The 16,046-nt window shown below is 36.3% G+C and overlaps 1 protein-coding gene across 18 annotated transcripts in view; it reads left to right on the top strand.

Moving 5' to 3' along the window:
* The window catches only part of ABI3BP (ABI family member 3 binding protein), a 262,791-nt gene that overhangs the window by 67,758 nt on the left and 178,987 nt on the right, over positions 1 to 16,046 (top strand). For all 18 annotated transcript variants that reach the window (XR_009047795.1, XM_057697718.1, XM_057697719.1 and 15 more), the window contains exon 2: positions 8,525 to 8,704. Coding sequence is in view for 17 of the 18 variants with exons in the window: in XM_057697718.1 (XP_057553701.1) it covers positions 8,525 to 8,704 (180 nt within the window). In the remaining variant the exon portion in view is untranslated. The remainder of the gene's footprint in view (positions 1 to 8,524; positions 8,705 to 16,046) is intronic.

Genomic DNA, 16,046 nt, shown 5'->3' on the forward strand with positions numbered 1-16,046 from the left:
AAAATCTTGCTTTATTTATACCTAAATTATTTTAATCAGGATTTTATTCTTATGTTTTCATATATTTTCTTACATATTCTTATATTTCTTATGTTTTCTTTTTTATTGAAGTGTAGTTGGTATATAACATTATATGTCATAGGTGTACAATATAGTGATCCACAATTTTTAAAGTTATACTCCATTTATAGTTATTATAAAATATTTACTCTATTCCCCATGTTCTACAATATATCCTTGTAGATTCTTTTATAGCTAATAGTTTGTATCTCTTAATCCCTGCTGCTGTACTGCCCCTCCCCACTTCCTTCTCCCCACTGGTAACCGCTAGTTTGTTCTCTATATCTGTGAGTCTGCCTCTTTTTTTTTCATATTCACTAGTTTGTTGTATTTTTTTGATTCCACATATAAGTGATATCATACAGTATTTATCTTTCTCTGTCTGACATTTCATTTAGCATGATGCCCTCCAAGACCATCCATGTTGCTGCAAATGGCAAAATTTAATTCTTTGATTATGGCTGAGTAGTATTCCATTGTATGTATATAGCACATCTTTATGCATTCATCTGTTGATGGACACTTCGGTTGCTTCCATATATATATTCTTATATTGTGAAAAACACAAGAAGGGAACTTTCTTCTGTTCACCTCTGAAGCTGTGTGCTGTTAATTTATCATTCCCCGAATGCCCAGAATCTCTTTTCCTCTATTGTTCTTATTTAGATTCCTGACTCATCATCTGAGTTGTGTATATTTGGTGAAGTAATTTCATTTGTCAATTAGGGAGTACAATGTCCAAAGTGTTTGTATCTGGGTCCCTATCTTCCTTATCCCAGGCAACCCACCACCCAAAGCCCCTCATTACCAGTGACAGCAGAATCAGAAGGCAGGGAAGATAGAAATCAAAGGCGTGAAGGAAGAAGATCAGGATGGGAGGGTGGGAGCAACTTGAGGCTTTATGGGAAGAGATTAGAGAATTTAAAGATGGTTAGTTATCAAATTGTCCATTTTTTAAAAATCACAATTATTCTTGCATGGTCTTTGTGAACGTGGCTGCTATATAGGGCCGTAGATAAAAGATGGTTTGAATGGTGCCATTTTGACTTTTGCAGTGCACAACTTAAACAACTGTCAGTGACATCACTGCTTCTGGAAGATGTGTTGTAGAGCTGCTCTGTGTTTACTGCACACTAGTGCTTTCCAAATTCTCAAAAATTCTTTATTGGGCCTTGATAAAGAGTTGGGAAGAGAGTGATAGAGAATCTGAGGAATTTTGAGGAAGAATTGCAATCTGGAGATCCAGAGAGCCAGGATACCATGAGATATGTGGGGTTAATAGTAGGAATATAAGAACTTGAAATTTTAAAAGGATTTGTCTAATATTATTCTGAGTGCTTTTAATTATAATTCTGAATACATACCCCACCGCCACCACCATCACCAAAGCAATTTAGTTCCTTCTACCTATCTTGTCTGCATGCCATCATGCACTGCAGAATGGGCTCAGACTGCCCTTGTCTTCGAAACCATCTTGCACAGACTTTCCTTCTGATGGAAGGTTATTCAAGCATCTTGCTATTACTGCACTTGTAGAAGTAGTTTTTATAATACCCAATATTATTTGATTAATAGCAATATTTAAACTTCATTCTCCTTAAAATATTTAACTGAAGGTACCATACTTTTCTTGCTATGGAAAGTTTCTAGTCATATCACTGGCTTTCGGGTGGTGGTTGTTGTGGTTGCTGTTATTGGTAAGAAAAAGCCATGTTATTGACTATAGACTACACATTTCTACTGAACGATCAGGAACAACTGAAGACACTTGTCTGATTGCCTTGGCCACTTCCTTTACCTGTGGCTGTCACAGGAAAATTCATGTAATTCCATATGGTTTTCTTTCTCTTTCTAATACCTTTCCTTGGATTATGGTACTAGGACAGGTAGAGTCATTTGAGCACAACTGTTATGTGATAACTTTTTTCACTCCCTAAGAATTAAAGCAAATGTTAAATTATTGCCAAGTCCCATGTTAAAATAATGGTTTGTATAACTTAGCATTATAGTTCAATTAAATACAATCTATGCTATCAGCCTTGATTTTGGAGGGAAACTTTTGAATGTGTTATCAGACAGTAACTGCCCTGTTTAATACATAAACTTGAGATGTGACATCTTGATAGCTCCTTAATTAGCTGCTCTGATCATAGAGGCATTGGAATATTTCCACTTGCAAGCTAACTGTCTAAGAAGAACACAGAATACATCTGAAACTTAGAATTTTCAGTTCTTGGAGCATAATAATGCCTGAAAAGGACTTGGTGATTTTATATATGTACAATTTGCTAAACGGTGAATAATAATATTAGGCATTATTAAGACTACCTTCACCAGTGCTGTAATGGCAAGATGTTTGAATGACCACCTGTCAGGAGAGTCTGTATAAGGTGGTTACAGAGGTGAGGAAGACTTGGCTCATTCTACAGTGGCATAATGGTAAGCCAGAGAGATTCAACCACATCGAAATGCTGTTCTGCTCTGTTTTATTGCTGAGTCATATCCTATTGTATGGATAAGCCATAATTTGTTTATCCATTCAACTGGTGATGGACTTGTAGGTTGTTTCCATTTTGGTGCTGCTTTGAATATCTGCATGCAAGTCTTTGCAAAAACATGTTTTCATTTCTCCTGGGTAAATACCTAGGAATGAAATTGATGGGTTATTTGGTAAGTGACCAACAGTTTTCACAAGTGGTGAAACTTTATGAAACCTTTAACACTCACATTCAAAATGTATGGGAACTCCAGTTGCTCCAAATTCTGCATAACACTTGTTATTGACAGTCTTTTCATTTTTGCCATTCTTAATGTCTGCTATCTCACTGTGGTTTTAGCTTGCATTTCCCTGAAGACTAAGGATGTTGACCAGGAGTTGGTAAACTATGACCGGGTGGCCAAATCCAGCCAACTGCCTATTTTTATAAATATAGTTTAATTGGAACACAAATATGTCCATTTGTTTACATAATGTCTATAGTTGCTCTTGCACTACAGTGGCAGAGTTGAGTAGTTACAATAGAGAACATCTGGTCTGCAAGGTTTAAAATATTTACTGTTTACTATTACTGAAAACATCTGACAACCCTCGGGTCATCTTTTCATGTGCTTCTTGGTTACTATATATCTCCTTTAGTGAGGGATCTGTTCAAGCCTTTTGCCCTTAATTCTTAAATGTTTTGTTGTCTTATTGAGTAGAAAAAATTCTTCTAAATATTCTGGACGCAACCTCTAATTGGTAAATGTATTGCAAATGTTTTCTGCCAATCTGCAGTTAGCCTTTTCTTTTTCCTGTTAGTCCTTTTAGAGTTCAAAACTAAAATTTGATCGAGTCCAATTTATCAGGTTTTTAAGTCTGTGCTTCACATGCTATATCTGAACTGCTGGGAATTGATTTATTTTGACATCTTAGAAAATTTGATTTTGTATAACAAAATAAATAACTGAACAAGTATACAGGTTGGCAGTGCACACAGAATGTATGTAAAAAAAGAGTTATGTACTATGGGTTTATAGAAAAGAATAGGGTTTATTCATGTAATCCTGAAACAATTGAGTCATTATTTTATTGACATCACTATTATAGCTATTCTTTTACTTAATATCTTATGGAAATAATTGCCAATCTGATTATTCTCAAACTTGCTATTTACTGTTTTACAACACTGAGAGCTTATAGGCTAAGGCAATTACTGCTGCTACACTAATAGATATTTTTTACTTTTAGAAGAGAACTTTTCTGTTTTGCAGTTTTTCTCTTGAAGTAGTTTTATCAACTTGACCAACTTCGTATCAGCAATTTAGACCACATTCTGAAATATTTTGGAAAGTATTAAAATAACCTGAAGAGAGATTAGGCAGAAAGAATTCCTCCTCCTGAATGGGTTGTGATGGTAACTCCTTTCTCACAGATCAGTGACTGGATGTTCATGGTAGTTTAGCTGGCTTAACTAAGTACCTTGTGTTTGGGCTATGTTTCTTTACAGAGCTTTATTGAAACCAACCACAGCCACTCAGAATTCTGGGGTCAACATTAAATGTCTGCTCAGCGCCTGTGCCTTCAGCAATAGCAACCTGCCTCCTCTGGTTGATCCAGAGTGTTCTATGAACTTGTAGCACTCTACCTTTTGTCTGATTTTCTCATCTTGCTGCCTTCCTCACTGTTTTTAATGCCACAGGATGTGTATTTTCTTTTAAAAATTAAACAGGGCTTAATCCTAATTTTGTTTTGAAAGGCATTTTTTTCTTTTAAAATTTCACAACACCCTCTTTAGAAATACCCTAGGGTATTGCAAACAGAGGATTAGAAACAACTGTCATAGATCCAAAGTTGTACTTTGCCAACATGCAATCTTTTTAATTCAGCCGTTCTAGTGTTGCGTTCCTGAAATGCTCACATTCTTCATTTTCTCTCACTCTTGATCAGTATATGCTTTGTTTCTCATACAGGCTGCAATGAAATGTTCTTCCGATACTCTTATTTCTCTGCATTCCTGAGCTTTCCTGGGTGATGTATATGCCGCTTTACTTATGAATGTTTCCCTAGTTAAGCTTTATGATGTTATATTTTTTTTTAAATTATCTCTATCTTAAGTCATTCACCTGAGGTCTCCATGCTAAGCTGAAAGATAACTGTCATTACATGACTAGTATTCCAGACCTTTAAGCCAGAATTACTCAGAGTGAAGTTAAATTTATCAAAGATGAAAAATTATTATAGGAGGCACAGAGATATACCCTAAAATATTGGGGAAATTGCTTAAGAATGTAAAATTGAAAACTAGTCCCTTCATTTGAAGGGACACTTGAGGAACTTAGATGGAAAGGACAAAAAAAAATTGCTTAACCATTTTACTGAGCTCTGAAAGAGTCAATGGGGTCATAACTGAGTGACCAAAGCAGTGTCGAGGGAATCCATGCTGGGCCTCGTATGCAATGCAGTATGTGTGAAGATTTACACTGGCCAAAGAGAAATGAGAGGTGTTGAGAAGTAACAAATAGATAACTAAATAAGGACCTACTATATAGCACAGGGAACTCTACTCAATACTCTGTAATGGCCTATATGGGAAAAAAGTCTAAAAAAGCGTGGATATATGTATATATATAACGGATTCACTTTGCTGTATACCTGAAACTAACACAACATTGTAAATAAATTTTTTTTTAAAAAAGAGAGAATTCATGTATAGCAAAATAATGAAGGGAACTGATTTCCTAGCTCCAATAAGGAACTGGGATGAGAGTCTCAAAATACTATGAAGCTTGTGATGCTGTTTTGAGAAAAGATTTGTTTGTGTGCTCTTTTCTTTCTCAGGACTTTTAAAAGTTTAGCTCTAGAGAGTAGTATGAATTGGAATTTTGGAGAAAGTAGGTCAGATAAATGCCAGTTTATTCAAAAGTTACATGATGTTGATGTATTTATTCACATAAATTATTAGCAGAAGAAAGACTGGAGTCATGAAAATTCCGGGCAGATGAAGCAAGAACACTTCCACTTTTGTTAGTCAGTAATTCTGTTTACAGCCTCCCTCTTTCTCAGTTGGTGCAGCCATCCTTCCCACATTCCAAGGGGAGGAATAACATGGTACATCAGGCCATAATCTGTGAGCAAAGGTCTAATGTGATGATGCTGTGACTCTTGGCTCTTAGCCCAACAAGAGTGCAACCTAAGTACTTGAAGATTCCTAATCTCTTCTTCCCAACAAGATGTTGAAAACAGGCCCGCTGTTTTTTGATTTATTGTGAGACCTGATAACCTTATAAGGTAGCAGAATATATGCTTGATTTATATTTGTTCCATTCCACTGAGCAGGATGGATAACTATAGGGTTAATCTAGGTACACAACTAAGAAGGGGAAAATTGGCTTGGCCAAAATCTATGTTATATATGTAAGATTATCTATCTATCTATCTATCTATCTATCTATCTATCTATCTATCTATCCATCCTATCTATATCACCTTATCAAAATCTTATGAAGTTAGAACAAAACCTTAGCAGTTAGCATCAATTTCAGCATTACGGTATGGGGGTTAGCTACTCCTTACTCAATAGGGTCATGACAAAGCTCTCAATAAAAATGAGAGCAGGAAGTCCAGCCTAGTGAGAACCTAAGATGCGTTTTTAACCCTGCACTTAACCTGCAGAGTAATAGAAGTGTGGCTGCCCTCAATTTAGTCATCTGTGCTCTAAGAGAATTGGACTAGGTGAGCTGGGGATGAGTCTTCCTCAAACTTTTGGATAAGCCGCTCAGTATCTCTGGGTTTTTTGCTACAAGTGTAGGAATAGCAATCAGATAACCAAGAAGTTATGGAAATTTTATCAAATTCTTGGGAAGTACAAAGTACTACGCACATACCTTGAAATAGTAGTACCGGCTACTGAAGTAAGAGAGTGGTTCCCACAGCCTGGTCTCCAAGATGGGGCCGTTTTTATTCCTTCAGAGCCTAAAGGAATCCTTCTATGTGGCTATATTGAGGTGACCCAGGATGATATTTGACTGGAATAGTATAAATTTAGTGTGATGGCTTTCGGAAACCCATGCTCTTTAGAGGTGCTAACTGGTATATATACAATATGTCTTTGATTAATGAGAATTAGACTGAATTATTAAGTTAGTAAATACAGTCTTCCCAACAGGTAAAGTATTTTAAAAGTATGAAACCCCAGTGAAATAAAGAAAATAATTGAAGTCCACAATCTCTTACCTAAAACTCTCAGAGCCAGATACATTTTAGAATTCAGAAAATCTTTGGATTTTTAGAAATGTACTAGGACGCCTAGACCATGTATTAAGTAATCTCTTCAGTGGGATCTTGATCAGCACCCTTTAATTAAGCACATTTAATTGTAGGAATTAAGATTCCTATAATTAGAATCTAGAAAAATGGTACAGATGAACTGATTTGCAAAGCAGAAATAGAGTCACAGATGTAGAAAACAAACTTATGGTTACCAAGGGGGGAAGGAGGGGTGGGATGAATTGGGAGGTTGCGAATGACACATATACACTACTATGTATACAATAGATAACTAATGAGAACCTACTGTATAGCACAGGGAACTCTACTCACTGCTGTGTGGTGACCTAAATGGGAAGGGAATCTAGAAAGAGTGAATATATGTATATGTATAACGGATTCACTTTGCTGTACACCTGAAACTGCCATAACATTGTAAATCAACTATACTCCAATAAAAATTAATTTTAAAAAGATTTCTATAATTAAACCTGTGAATAAGTCACAGTGACTATTCAGTGAGATTAAAGAGAGACTAAGTGGCTTCATAGCAGTTCAGATTGAGTTTTGTTGCCAAATTAGTTTGACATGAACTTACAAAAATCTAACAAAGCTTTTTTGGATATATAAACTGTGGCTAAAGGGTTTTGGATGGACCTGATTAAATAACCAATTATTAAGCAATTACTATCTGCCAGCCCTAAGATATTGCCATTGCACTAACCTTTGTAAACAACCTGTTAAAGTAGACATTGTTTCCCATTATCCGTAATTTATAAATCAGGAAACAAGGCTCAAGAACAGATTAGTGAGCAGCCCAGAGGCACACTTACAAGTGAACCCATTTCCTTCTGGCCTCAAAGACAAAAGACAGTGTTGTTTCCTCATTGCTTGGTCAAGACCTTCGATTTCTGTGATTGTCTGTCCCTGTTGCCTTCATAATTAAGTAATAATAATAATAATAATAATGCCTTGAAAATATAGGGTTTCTCTCCTTACTCTGTAGTCTCTCTGGGGAAGTTCATCCAATAATCATTTATAAACTGATGACACCCAGATGGATCTGGACCCCATTTCTGAGCATCACACTTAGTAGTCAACTTACTGTTGGGCATTCCCATGGAGATGTCTCACCAACCCAGTGACCTCCAAATAGAGCTAAGTCATCTTTCTTCTCAATCCTGCTCCCTTTAGAAAGCACTATTCTACTATCTCAGTTACCCCCAAGCCAAAGCCTACCCATTTCCCTCCCTATCCAACTCTATTAATCACTAAGTCCTGTGGGGGTACTGCTGGAGACCAGCATTGAGGAGGCTGGGGGTTTCAAAGTGCAGTAATTCAATTTACCAATAAGAAATTTCAGATCCTTTCACCGTTCCCAGATAGGACATATAAAATGAAGGTTCTGACCAACTGTGGATAGCCAAGATAGCCTTAAATCCCATTTACCTGCTCAATGATAAACTGCCAAATATTAAACCCTAAGATGTTACTTTGTACTCTAGACTGCTTTTGCTTTATATGTTATCAATCCTGTTTTCTTTGATCTCAAAATTACCTGTATTTCAGCTATTTTGGTGAGTGTGCTGTGATCTTGAGTAGCTAGCTCTCATGCTTTCCAATAACAACACCTCTAGCCATTAACTTTAGCTCCAAATTTGTCTTGGGATGCTGAAGAGGTGAAGTAACAGCCACCTGTATTTTCATTCCCATCTTTAGGTAAAAGGCCAAACCTGAAGGTCCACATCAATACCACGAGTGACTCCATCTTCCTGAAGTTCCTGCGTCCAAGCCCTAATGTGAAACTAGAAGGGTTTCTCCTGGGATACGGCAGTAACTTATCACCAAACCAGTACTTCCCTCTTCCCGCAGAAGGGAAACACACTGAGGCCGTAGTTGGTAAGATGTTTGGGTTTCAGGCACAAGAAGACGAAGTAAAAGGTGATAGGTGTTACATGATAGATAAATCTTGATGCGTCATCAAGATTTTTTTCTATACCCGCAGCTGAACCAAATGCCATAATTACAAAACATCTTCATAATTGTAACCCACGGCATAATTCTTTACACTAAAAAATACGTCCTGCATAACCTGCTTATACTATAGAATAATCAACTTCATTGCTATGATACCTACAATCCTGACCCCATAACTAAACTTGCATAGGGAAAAAACTAGCTAAAATACCTTAAATCTCTGTAACATAGCTTGTTTATGTGGATTAATTTTCCTCCCCGCTATGTCTTTACTTCCTTCTCGTGGAAAATATCACCTACAGCTTTCCGGGTATCTCTTCATGACAAGCTACCTTTAAAAAGAAAAGACAGTGTATTACGTTTAAAATTTTTTAGGGTGTTTCAGCTGAAAAGATTAAAGTTTGTATTTGCATTATGAAATTTTATACTTTGAAAACATTTTTAATCACATTAAAATGTAATTTGAGGATGTGGGCACCTACTCCAGAAAAATTATTTGCAAGTGAAATGTTTTTAAAGGATGACATTTTTTTAAAAAGGGATCATCTATTTAGAATGCCATCAAAGTCTTTCTGAACAGCCTAATATGAGATTTATATTTTGCTCCACTGTTAGGATTATTGCTAAACAGTCTTTCCACAAACTTCTGAAATTTAATCCTATTAGTTGAACTACTGTAGACCCGATCTGACATTCATGCATATAGGTAGCTATTTTGAAAATGAATCTGTTTTGTCCTGCAGCCCTTTGTTCTTACAGAGAAGGCTCTATGTTGTAGTTTAAAATTAGGTAAGAGAGTAACATTATTAATTATAAACGTCTAGACTAAATTTTACGTAAGTTAAGCACTTTAAAGCAGACATGTTACAGTTTGTTACCCCCCAAAGTTTGAGAATTAGGCACTTTGACAAATGTACGAACACTAACCTTGACCATATAAACCATAGGAATTTGAAAATTTGCACATATTTCCCCACTATATTCATTCTTTACTATAAAAAGTGACTGGAAGCTGTATACACATCCCCAAACAAACAGAAAGCGCTCTACTGCTCCTTTACTTATTGGGCGTTAGAATTAACATTTTATTTATGATAATTTTTTATCCTTGATGATATAGATTGCAAATTTGGCCAATAGTAAACACCCTTTCCTTATGATGTGGAAGGCATTCAATCTTAAAGTGATAGAAGTCAGATTGCTAATAAAAAATATGTATAGAAAACTATAAAGGAAATTTCTAGCATAAATATACCAAGCTTTCACTAATTCAGTGATGAGGGATGATCAAATGGACTAGGTACCTTTTTATTTGTTTACAATTATTTTCACCCCTTAAAACTTTTTATTATGAAAAAATTCAAACACATAAGAAGAGAGAAACCTATAATGACCCTCATGTCTCATCATGCAACTTAAATACATATCACTGTTTTGCTAATCTCTTTCCATGTATTCTTCACACACGCTATTTTTAGGGGTATTTTAAAGCACAACCAGATATCATTTTTGTAAAACTTGTGAACACTTCAGTATGCATCTCTAATAGATAAGAAATATTTTTAATAATGCCTTGCTTTTATCACATTATAACAATAATCCCATAATATTGTTTGATACCTCGTCCTTATTTAATTCTTTCTGGTGATCTTTAAAAGTGCCTTCTTAGAGTTGTTCTTTTCTTGAATCAGGATACTACACAGTTTACATGCTGGGTTTGGTTGTTACTTCTCATAAGTCTGTTTTATTCTATAATGATCCTCTCTCCCTTCCCTTTTTAAATGTCATTGACTTGCTGGAGAAATTGGATGATGCATCCTGGTCCACATTCTGTATTTAACTGGCCGCTTACATGTATTTTTGAACTGGCTCTTCTATCCCTGAATTTCCTGTGAAAGATATTTAGATTTGAAGGCTGTATTAGATTTGGGTTAAGCGTTTGGGAGAAAAATACTTTATAGGTGGTATTGTTTATTTCCTAACAACTCACAAAAGACGTACCTAATGGCTGGTGTCATATTCGTGATGTTAAACACATCTGGTGTATTTAGGTGGCCTCAGCCTGCTCCCTCCATTGTAAAACTCATCATCATCAAATTTTCACTTAATGGTTCTAGCATCTACTGATGATTGTTGCCCAGATGCATTATTTTATACAGAGGTTATAAAATGGCAATTTTACATTCTAGATAGAATCTAATTCTATCATTCCTTCTGCATTTTTTAGCTGAAATTCTATACTAAAGAAGAATTTTATTTTATTTACTCTTTCCTTATATAGTGTTTTAGGAAAGACAGGATAATAAATTGTAATAAATTGATGCCTGGAAATCTGCAGTGGTGACCAATGATATTGTTGGCTGTTTTATAATCAATAATAATGCGTTGGTTATTTTGCATTGATTTTTTAGATATTTAATGATTTTTAATCAATATGTCACTTATCCATCCCTTATAATTCTTTCTATTGTCTAGCTTAAATATGGTTGGTTGTTTAACTTTGGTTCACTATTAAACTGTGAACTTTTTAAAGTCAAAGTTTATGTTTTATTCTTTGGTTATTCATAGCAGAATGACCTATATGGAGTGGATAGGCAATAAATATTTGTGGCACTGAATTGAACAGTCAAGTCTGTGTAGAATATTTAGGTTGGAGGAGGCCATGAGAGATTATCTAGTCTAGGCCCTTGTCATCAGGCTAATATATATCTAAACCATCCTAGGCAGATAAAACAGATCACTGTGTATCTTAAAGATCTCTAAGCACAGAGTCCCAAACTTCTCCTGGAAGGCTATTCCAAGCAGCATTTAAAAACTCTTACCTTATCCTTTAGATCAGGGGTCCCCAACCCCCAGGCCGCAGACCAGTACTGGTCCTCAGCCTGTTAGGAACTGGGCCGCACAGCAGGAGGTGAGAGGCGGGTGAGTGAGCTAAGCTTCATCTGTCACTGCCCATTGCTCCCCATGGCTCACATTACTTCCTGAACCATCCCACTCTCCACCCCACACCCCCCGTCCATGGAAAAATTGTTTTCCGTGAAACCGGTCCCTGGTGCCAAACAGGTTGGGGACCGCTGCTTTAGTCAATATGTTCTTTTTGTCTCCTTTCTCTGCTAGTATTCTGGTGGAAGAGGTACAAAACATTCCTCTTAGATATTTCCTTTCCCATCTTTCTTTATGCCAAGGAATCTGCGTGCTTCTACTTTTATTACTTCAAAACGGACTTGCATTTCCAAATTAAATGTTATTCTCTGGTTGCTTAAATTAATTATTTACAGTCTTTCTGAGTAATTATGGTTGTATTAATGGCTCTTAAATGGTTAAGCAGCTGTGTACTTGTTTTCAATTGCCGTTATAAAAAATTACCACAAACTTGGTGACTTAAAACATCACAAATTTATTATCTTACAGTTCTGCATCTTAGAAGCTCTATGTGGGTCTCTCTAGGCTAAAGTCAAGGTTGTAGGAAGGGCTCCCCTCCCTTCTGGAGGCTCTGAGGAGAGAATCTGTTTCCCTGCTTTTTGCAGCTTCTAGAGGGGCCCACATTCCTCTTCCACCTTCAACTCTAAAAAATGATACAAATGAATATATATACAAAACAAAAACAGACTCACAGATATAGAGAACAAACTAGTGGTTACCAAAGGGGAAAGGGAAGGGGCAAGGGGTTAGAGATACGAACTACTAGGTATAAACTAGAAAATCAACAAAGATATATTGTACAGCATGGGAAATTATGGCCATTATTTTATCATAACTTTTAAGGGGGTATAATCTGTAAAAATACTCTCAATCTGCTGTACACCTGAAACTAATATAATATTGTAAATCAACTATACTTCGATTTTTAAAACTCCAGCAACTTTGGATCAAGCACTGCTCACACCACATCACTCTGATCTCTTCTGCCACCTTTTTCCACTTTTAAGGATCCTTGTGATTATACTGAGCCTACCTGGATAATCCAGGCTGCTCTCCATATTTTAAGGTCAGCGGATCAATGATCTTAGTTGTATCTGCAACCTTAATTCTCCTGTGTCAGGTAACCTAAGATACTCACAGGTCCTGAAGGTGAGGATGCGGGCGACCTTTGAGGGCCGTTATTCTGCCTGGCACAGACTGTGTGTATGAAATTTGTCTATTCCCTTTCTGCTACCAGTTTATGGTGTGAGCATTCTCAATTCTGCTCATCTGTCAAACAGTGATAAAGTCTATTTTTCACAGATGTGCTGTGGGCGTGTGAGTGAATTCACGATCATCAAATGATGAGTTGAAATCCCTCGGGTGCAAGTTGCAAGAGCAAAGAATTTTTATTTCTTTGTGGAAAAAAGCCTCACTTACATCCCCTCTTCTTACTTTATTCTGTAAGAGGATTGTAGTGTTCCTTCAGTTGCACCAAACTATACCCAAACACTGTAACTTACTTTTGTTTTCAAAACAAATATGAAGCGCCGCTTTGTCCAACACATTCCACTTCTTGGTGTGTTTAAAAGATCCCACCATTGAAATGAGAAGCTGTTGATCATTCAGAAATATTGAAGTTAACATTTGGTGATGTGTGGACTAATACTCCTACTAAATAATCATTTATAAGCATTTCTACATTTATTTTAATATCTATCTACCTAATATTGACAGAGGTATTTTCAAAAGTCACATGCTGGTCTTATATGTAAAACTAAAAAACATAAAATGTTCCCTTTTGCTGTTTTGGAAATTAAGATTCATATGAAATGTCTGTAAAACTTTTACTTCTGTAGAATCTAAGATTTTTGTAGATTAATCGGAGCAGGAGAAAAAGTAGTATTTTCCCAGGTGACTATTAATAACCGTTAATTGCCTTGAGTCCTGCAATGATGTGTTAATACATGATCCTTGTATAATAGATCTGCTAGCTTCCCATATCCTTTTTTCCACATCATGAACGTTCTCATTTCTGGCTTACACAGCCAGTTTTTGCTTTGTTACTTTTATGTTCAGCTGTTGGTCCGAAAGAATAAAAAATGAGAATTTTTTGACCTTGAATCTTTATAGACTCATACTTTATGATGTTCCCTTGACCTCTGGAAATACTTTAATCAATGTCACTTGAGAAGGAAAAAATTACATTCTGTCAGTTTTGTACAGCAAGTTAAGGAGTTATTGTAGTATCCTTACTGCAAGAAAAGCTTAAATTGGAAAACGAAATCATATATATTTATCGCTACCAGGAATTCTGACTGAAAGATTTGTCTTCCAACCAGGTGTTAGGACTCCAAAGGGATTTAGGAGGGCAAATGTCTTAACCCGCATGTTCTCACAGCTGCTAAGCCTTACATTCACTGCCCTAAGAGAGCGCGTTTCTCACGCTGAGCCTCCAGTCACGTGCCCTGGTTGCCATCTTGCCGGTAGGCCCTCAGTGATTCCAGTGCTAGGGAGGAGGAGGACGCGATACCCGTAGCCCTGAGATGCTCTGCCCTGGAGAGGTCCTGGACCACAATGCTAACATCTACCTTCTAGGAAAGATCCTCCTCTGCCTGGAGAGGCAGCACAATGTGGGGAAAGAATACGTATGTTTTCAGTGAGACAGACCTGGGTTCAAACACAACAAAACTACTTACGATGGAGTAGTTCTGGGTAAGTCGTTGATCTCCCCTGTTTCCTTTTTTTCCATCTATAAGATAGATAAATAATCATTCAGGAGTGTTGTGAGCTTATAGATAAATTATTATGATAAAACTAACATAAACCCTAGCACAGAGTAAGTGTGTTTTATAATTGTTGTTAGTTGCTGCTATAACAAACTGAGTGGTCTTGGATAATGTACCTAACTTTCTGAGCTTTGTTTCAATTGCTAATAATGAATGGACTAAATCATCACTAAAGTTTTGGTCAGCTCTGAGATTTTAGTGCTTAGATTGAAAAACCTTGGGCTAAATGATAGTCTTGTGGTTTGGTTTGGTTTTGTTTTTTGGAGGATGCTGTGTCAGTAAAATTGCAGAGGTAGATTGTTTTAGCAGAGGAGTCAGTGACTGAAAAGAAGTAACCATTCTAACCTGTCCACTGCAACTAAGAAATGTTTTCTTGGAAGGGATAACTCCCCGAATTTCCTAAGAAACAAAAGGAGCAAAATCCAAGACTGTGACATAGCACCATTGGTGCACACACAACTGTCTTCCATAGCCATGATCGTCTTTTAGTCATTAAGCAGGGATTGCTGTTCAGTGCAATTGGCTGAATAGAGTTGTCAGCTGTGGCCTCCGAAGGAGAAGGTGAATCCTCACAAGATACAGCTGAAAGGTTTGGTATCCCTAGACCTCACTTTTCTTGTCTCTGTCTTATCTAACAAAGCAATTTTTAGCAAGAACGTAGCAAGAATTTTGACCTGTCCTACTAAATATAAATCAAAATAAGACCTGACACTGTTTCATTTACTTTAACTGATGGTAGTTTTATCTCAACAAGTTCAGGCCAAACTTTAATCATCAGTTTTTGTTTTTTGTTTTTTTAAAGAAATTTATTGAGATATAATTGACATACAGTAATCATCAGTTTCATATTCTGACATTTCTTGCTCCCTTTTATTTTACTGGGGAAAATTAATTTTAAAGATTTTTGAATAAAATTTATTTACAATGATTCATATATGAAAATAAATTATATGCTTATAAATGCAGTTTATGTTCCTGTATATTAACAACCCTTACAAGTTTTACCCTTAATTTTGACATTTGTGTAGAAAGCAAGAGCAAACACAATTTTCTCTCATCATTGCAACCTTAGAACTTCAGCTGTCATTTTCTCTTTAAAAAAATTATTTACGTATGCTCTATTCATTTTTACGGAAGTGGGATGAAGTACAAAATAATAGAGATTCTACTATTTATTATATGGAAGGATAAATATTACCTAATGACAAAAAAAACCTGAATATTTATTGTGGTAAGTGACACAAGGGAGGTGATGGTGGATTCACTGAAGAAAAATAGCTGGAGATTGAAAATAACTGAAGGAACTACATAAGGAATTAATTAAGCTGAAAAATAACTAGTGAAAATGAGCAAGGTAGACTAACAGGAGGAAAAGATACAGTGTCAGCCATTGAAGCCAGGTCAGTTCTCCTCATCTCTGGCAGAATCCTTAGAGAATTAGCAAGAGACTGCCAGCGGAAAGAACAAAATAGCCCGCAGTGAATACAAGGTAGTCACAAAATGCAGATGAAGGATATAGTTATGCAAGGGTAGGTAGTATTATTAGTGCCCTTTTACACATAAGGAAACTGAAC

This window comes from Hippopotamus amphibius, chromosome 10 (assembly GCF_030028045.1).
Source record: "Hippopotamus amphibius kiboko isolate mHipAmp2 chromosome 10, mHipAmp2.hap2, whole genome shotgun sequence".
NCBI lineage: Eukaryota > Metazoa > Chordata > Mammalia > Artiodactyla > Hippopotamidae > Hippopotamus > Hippopotamus amphibius.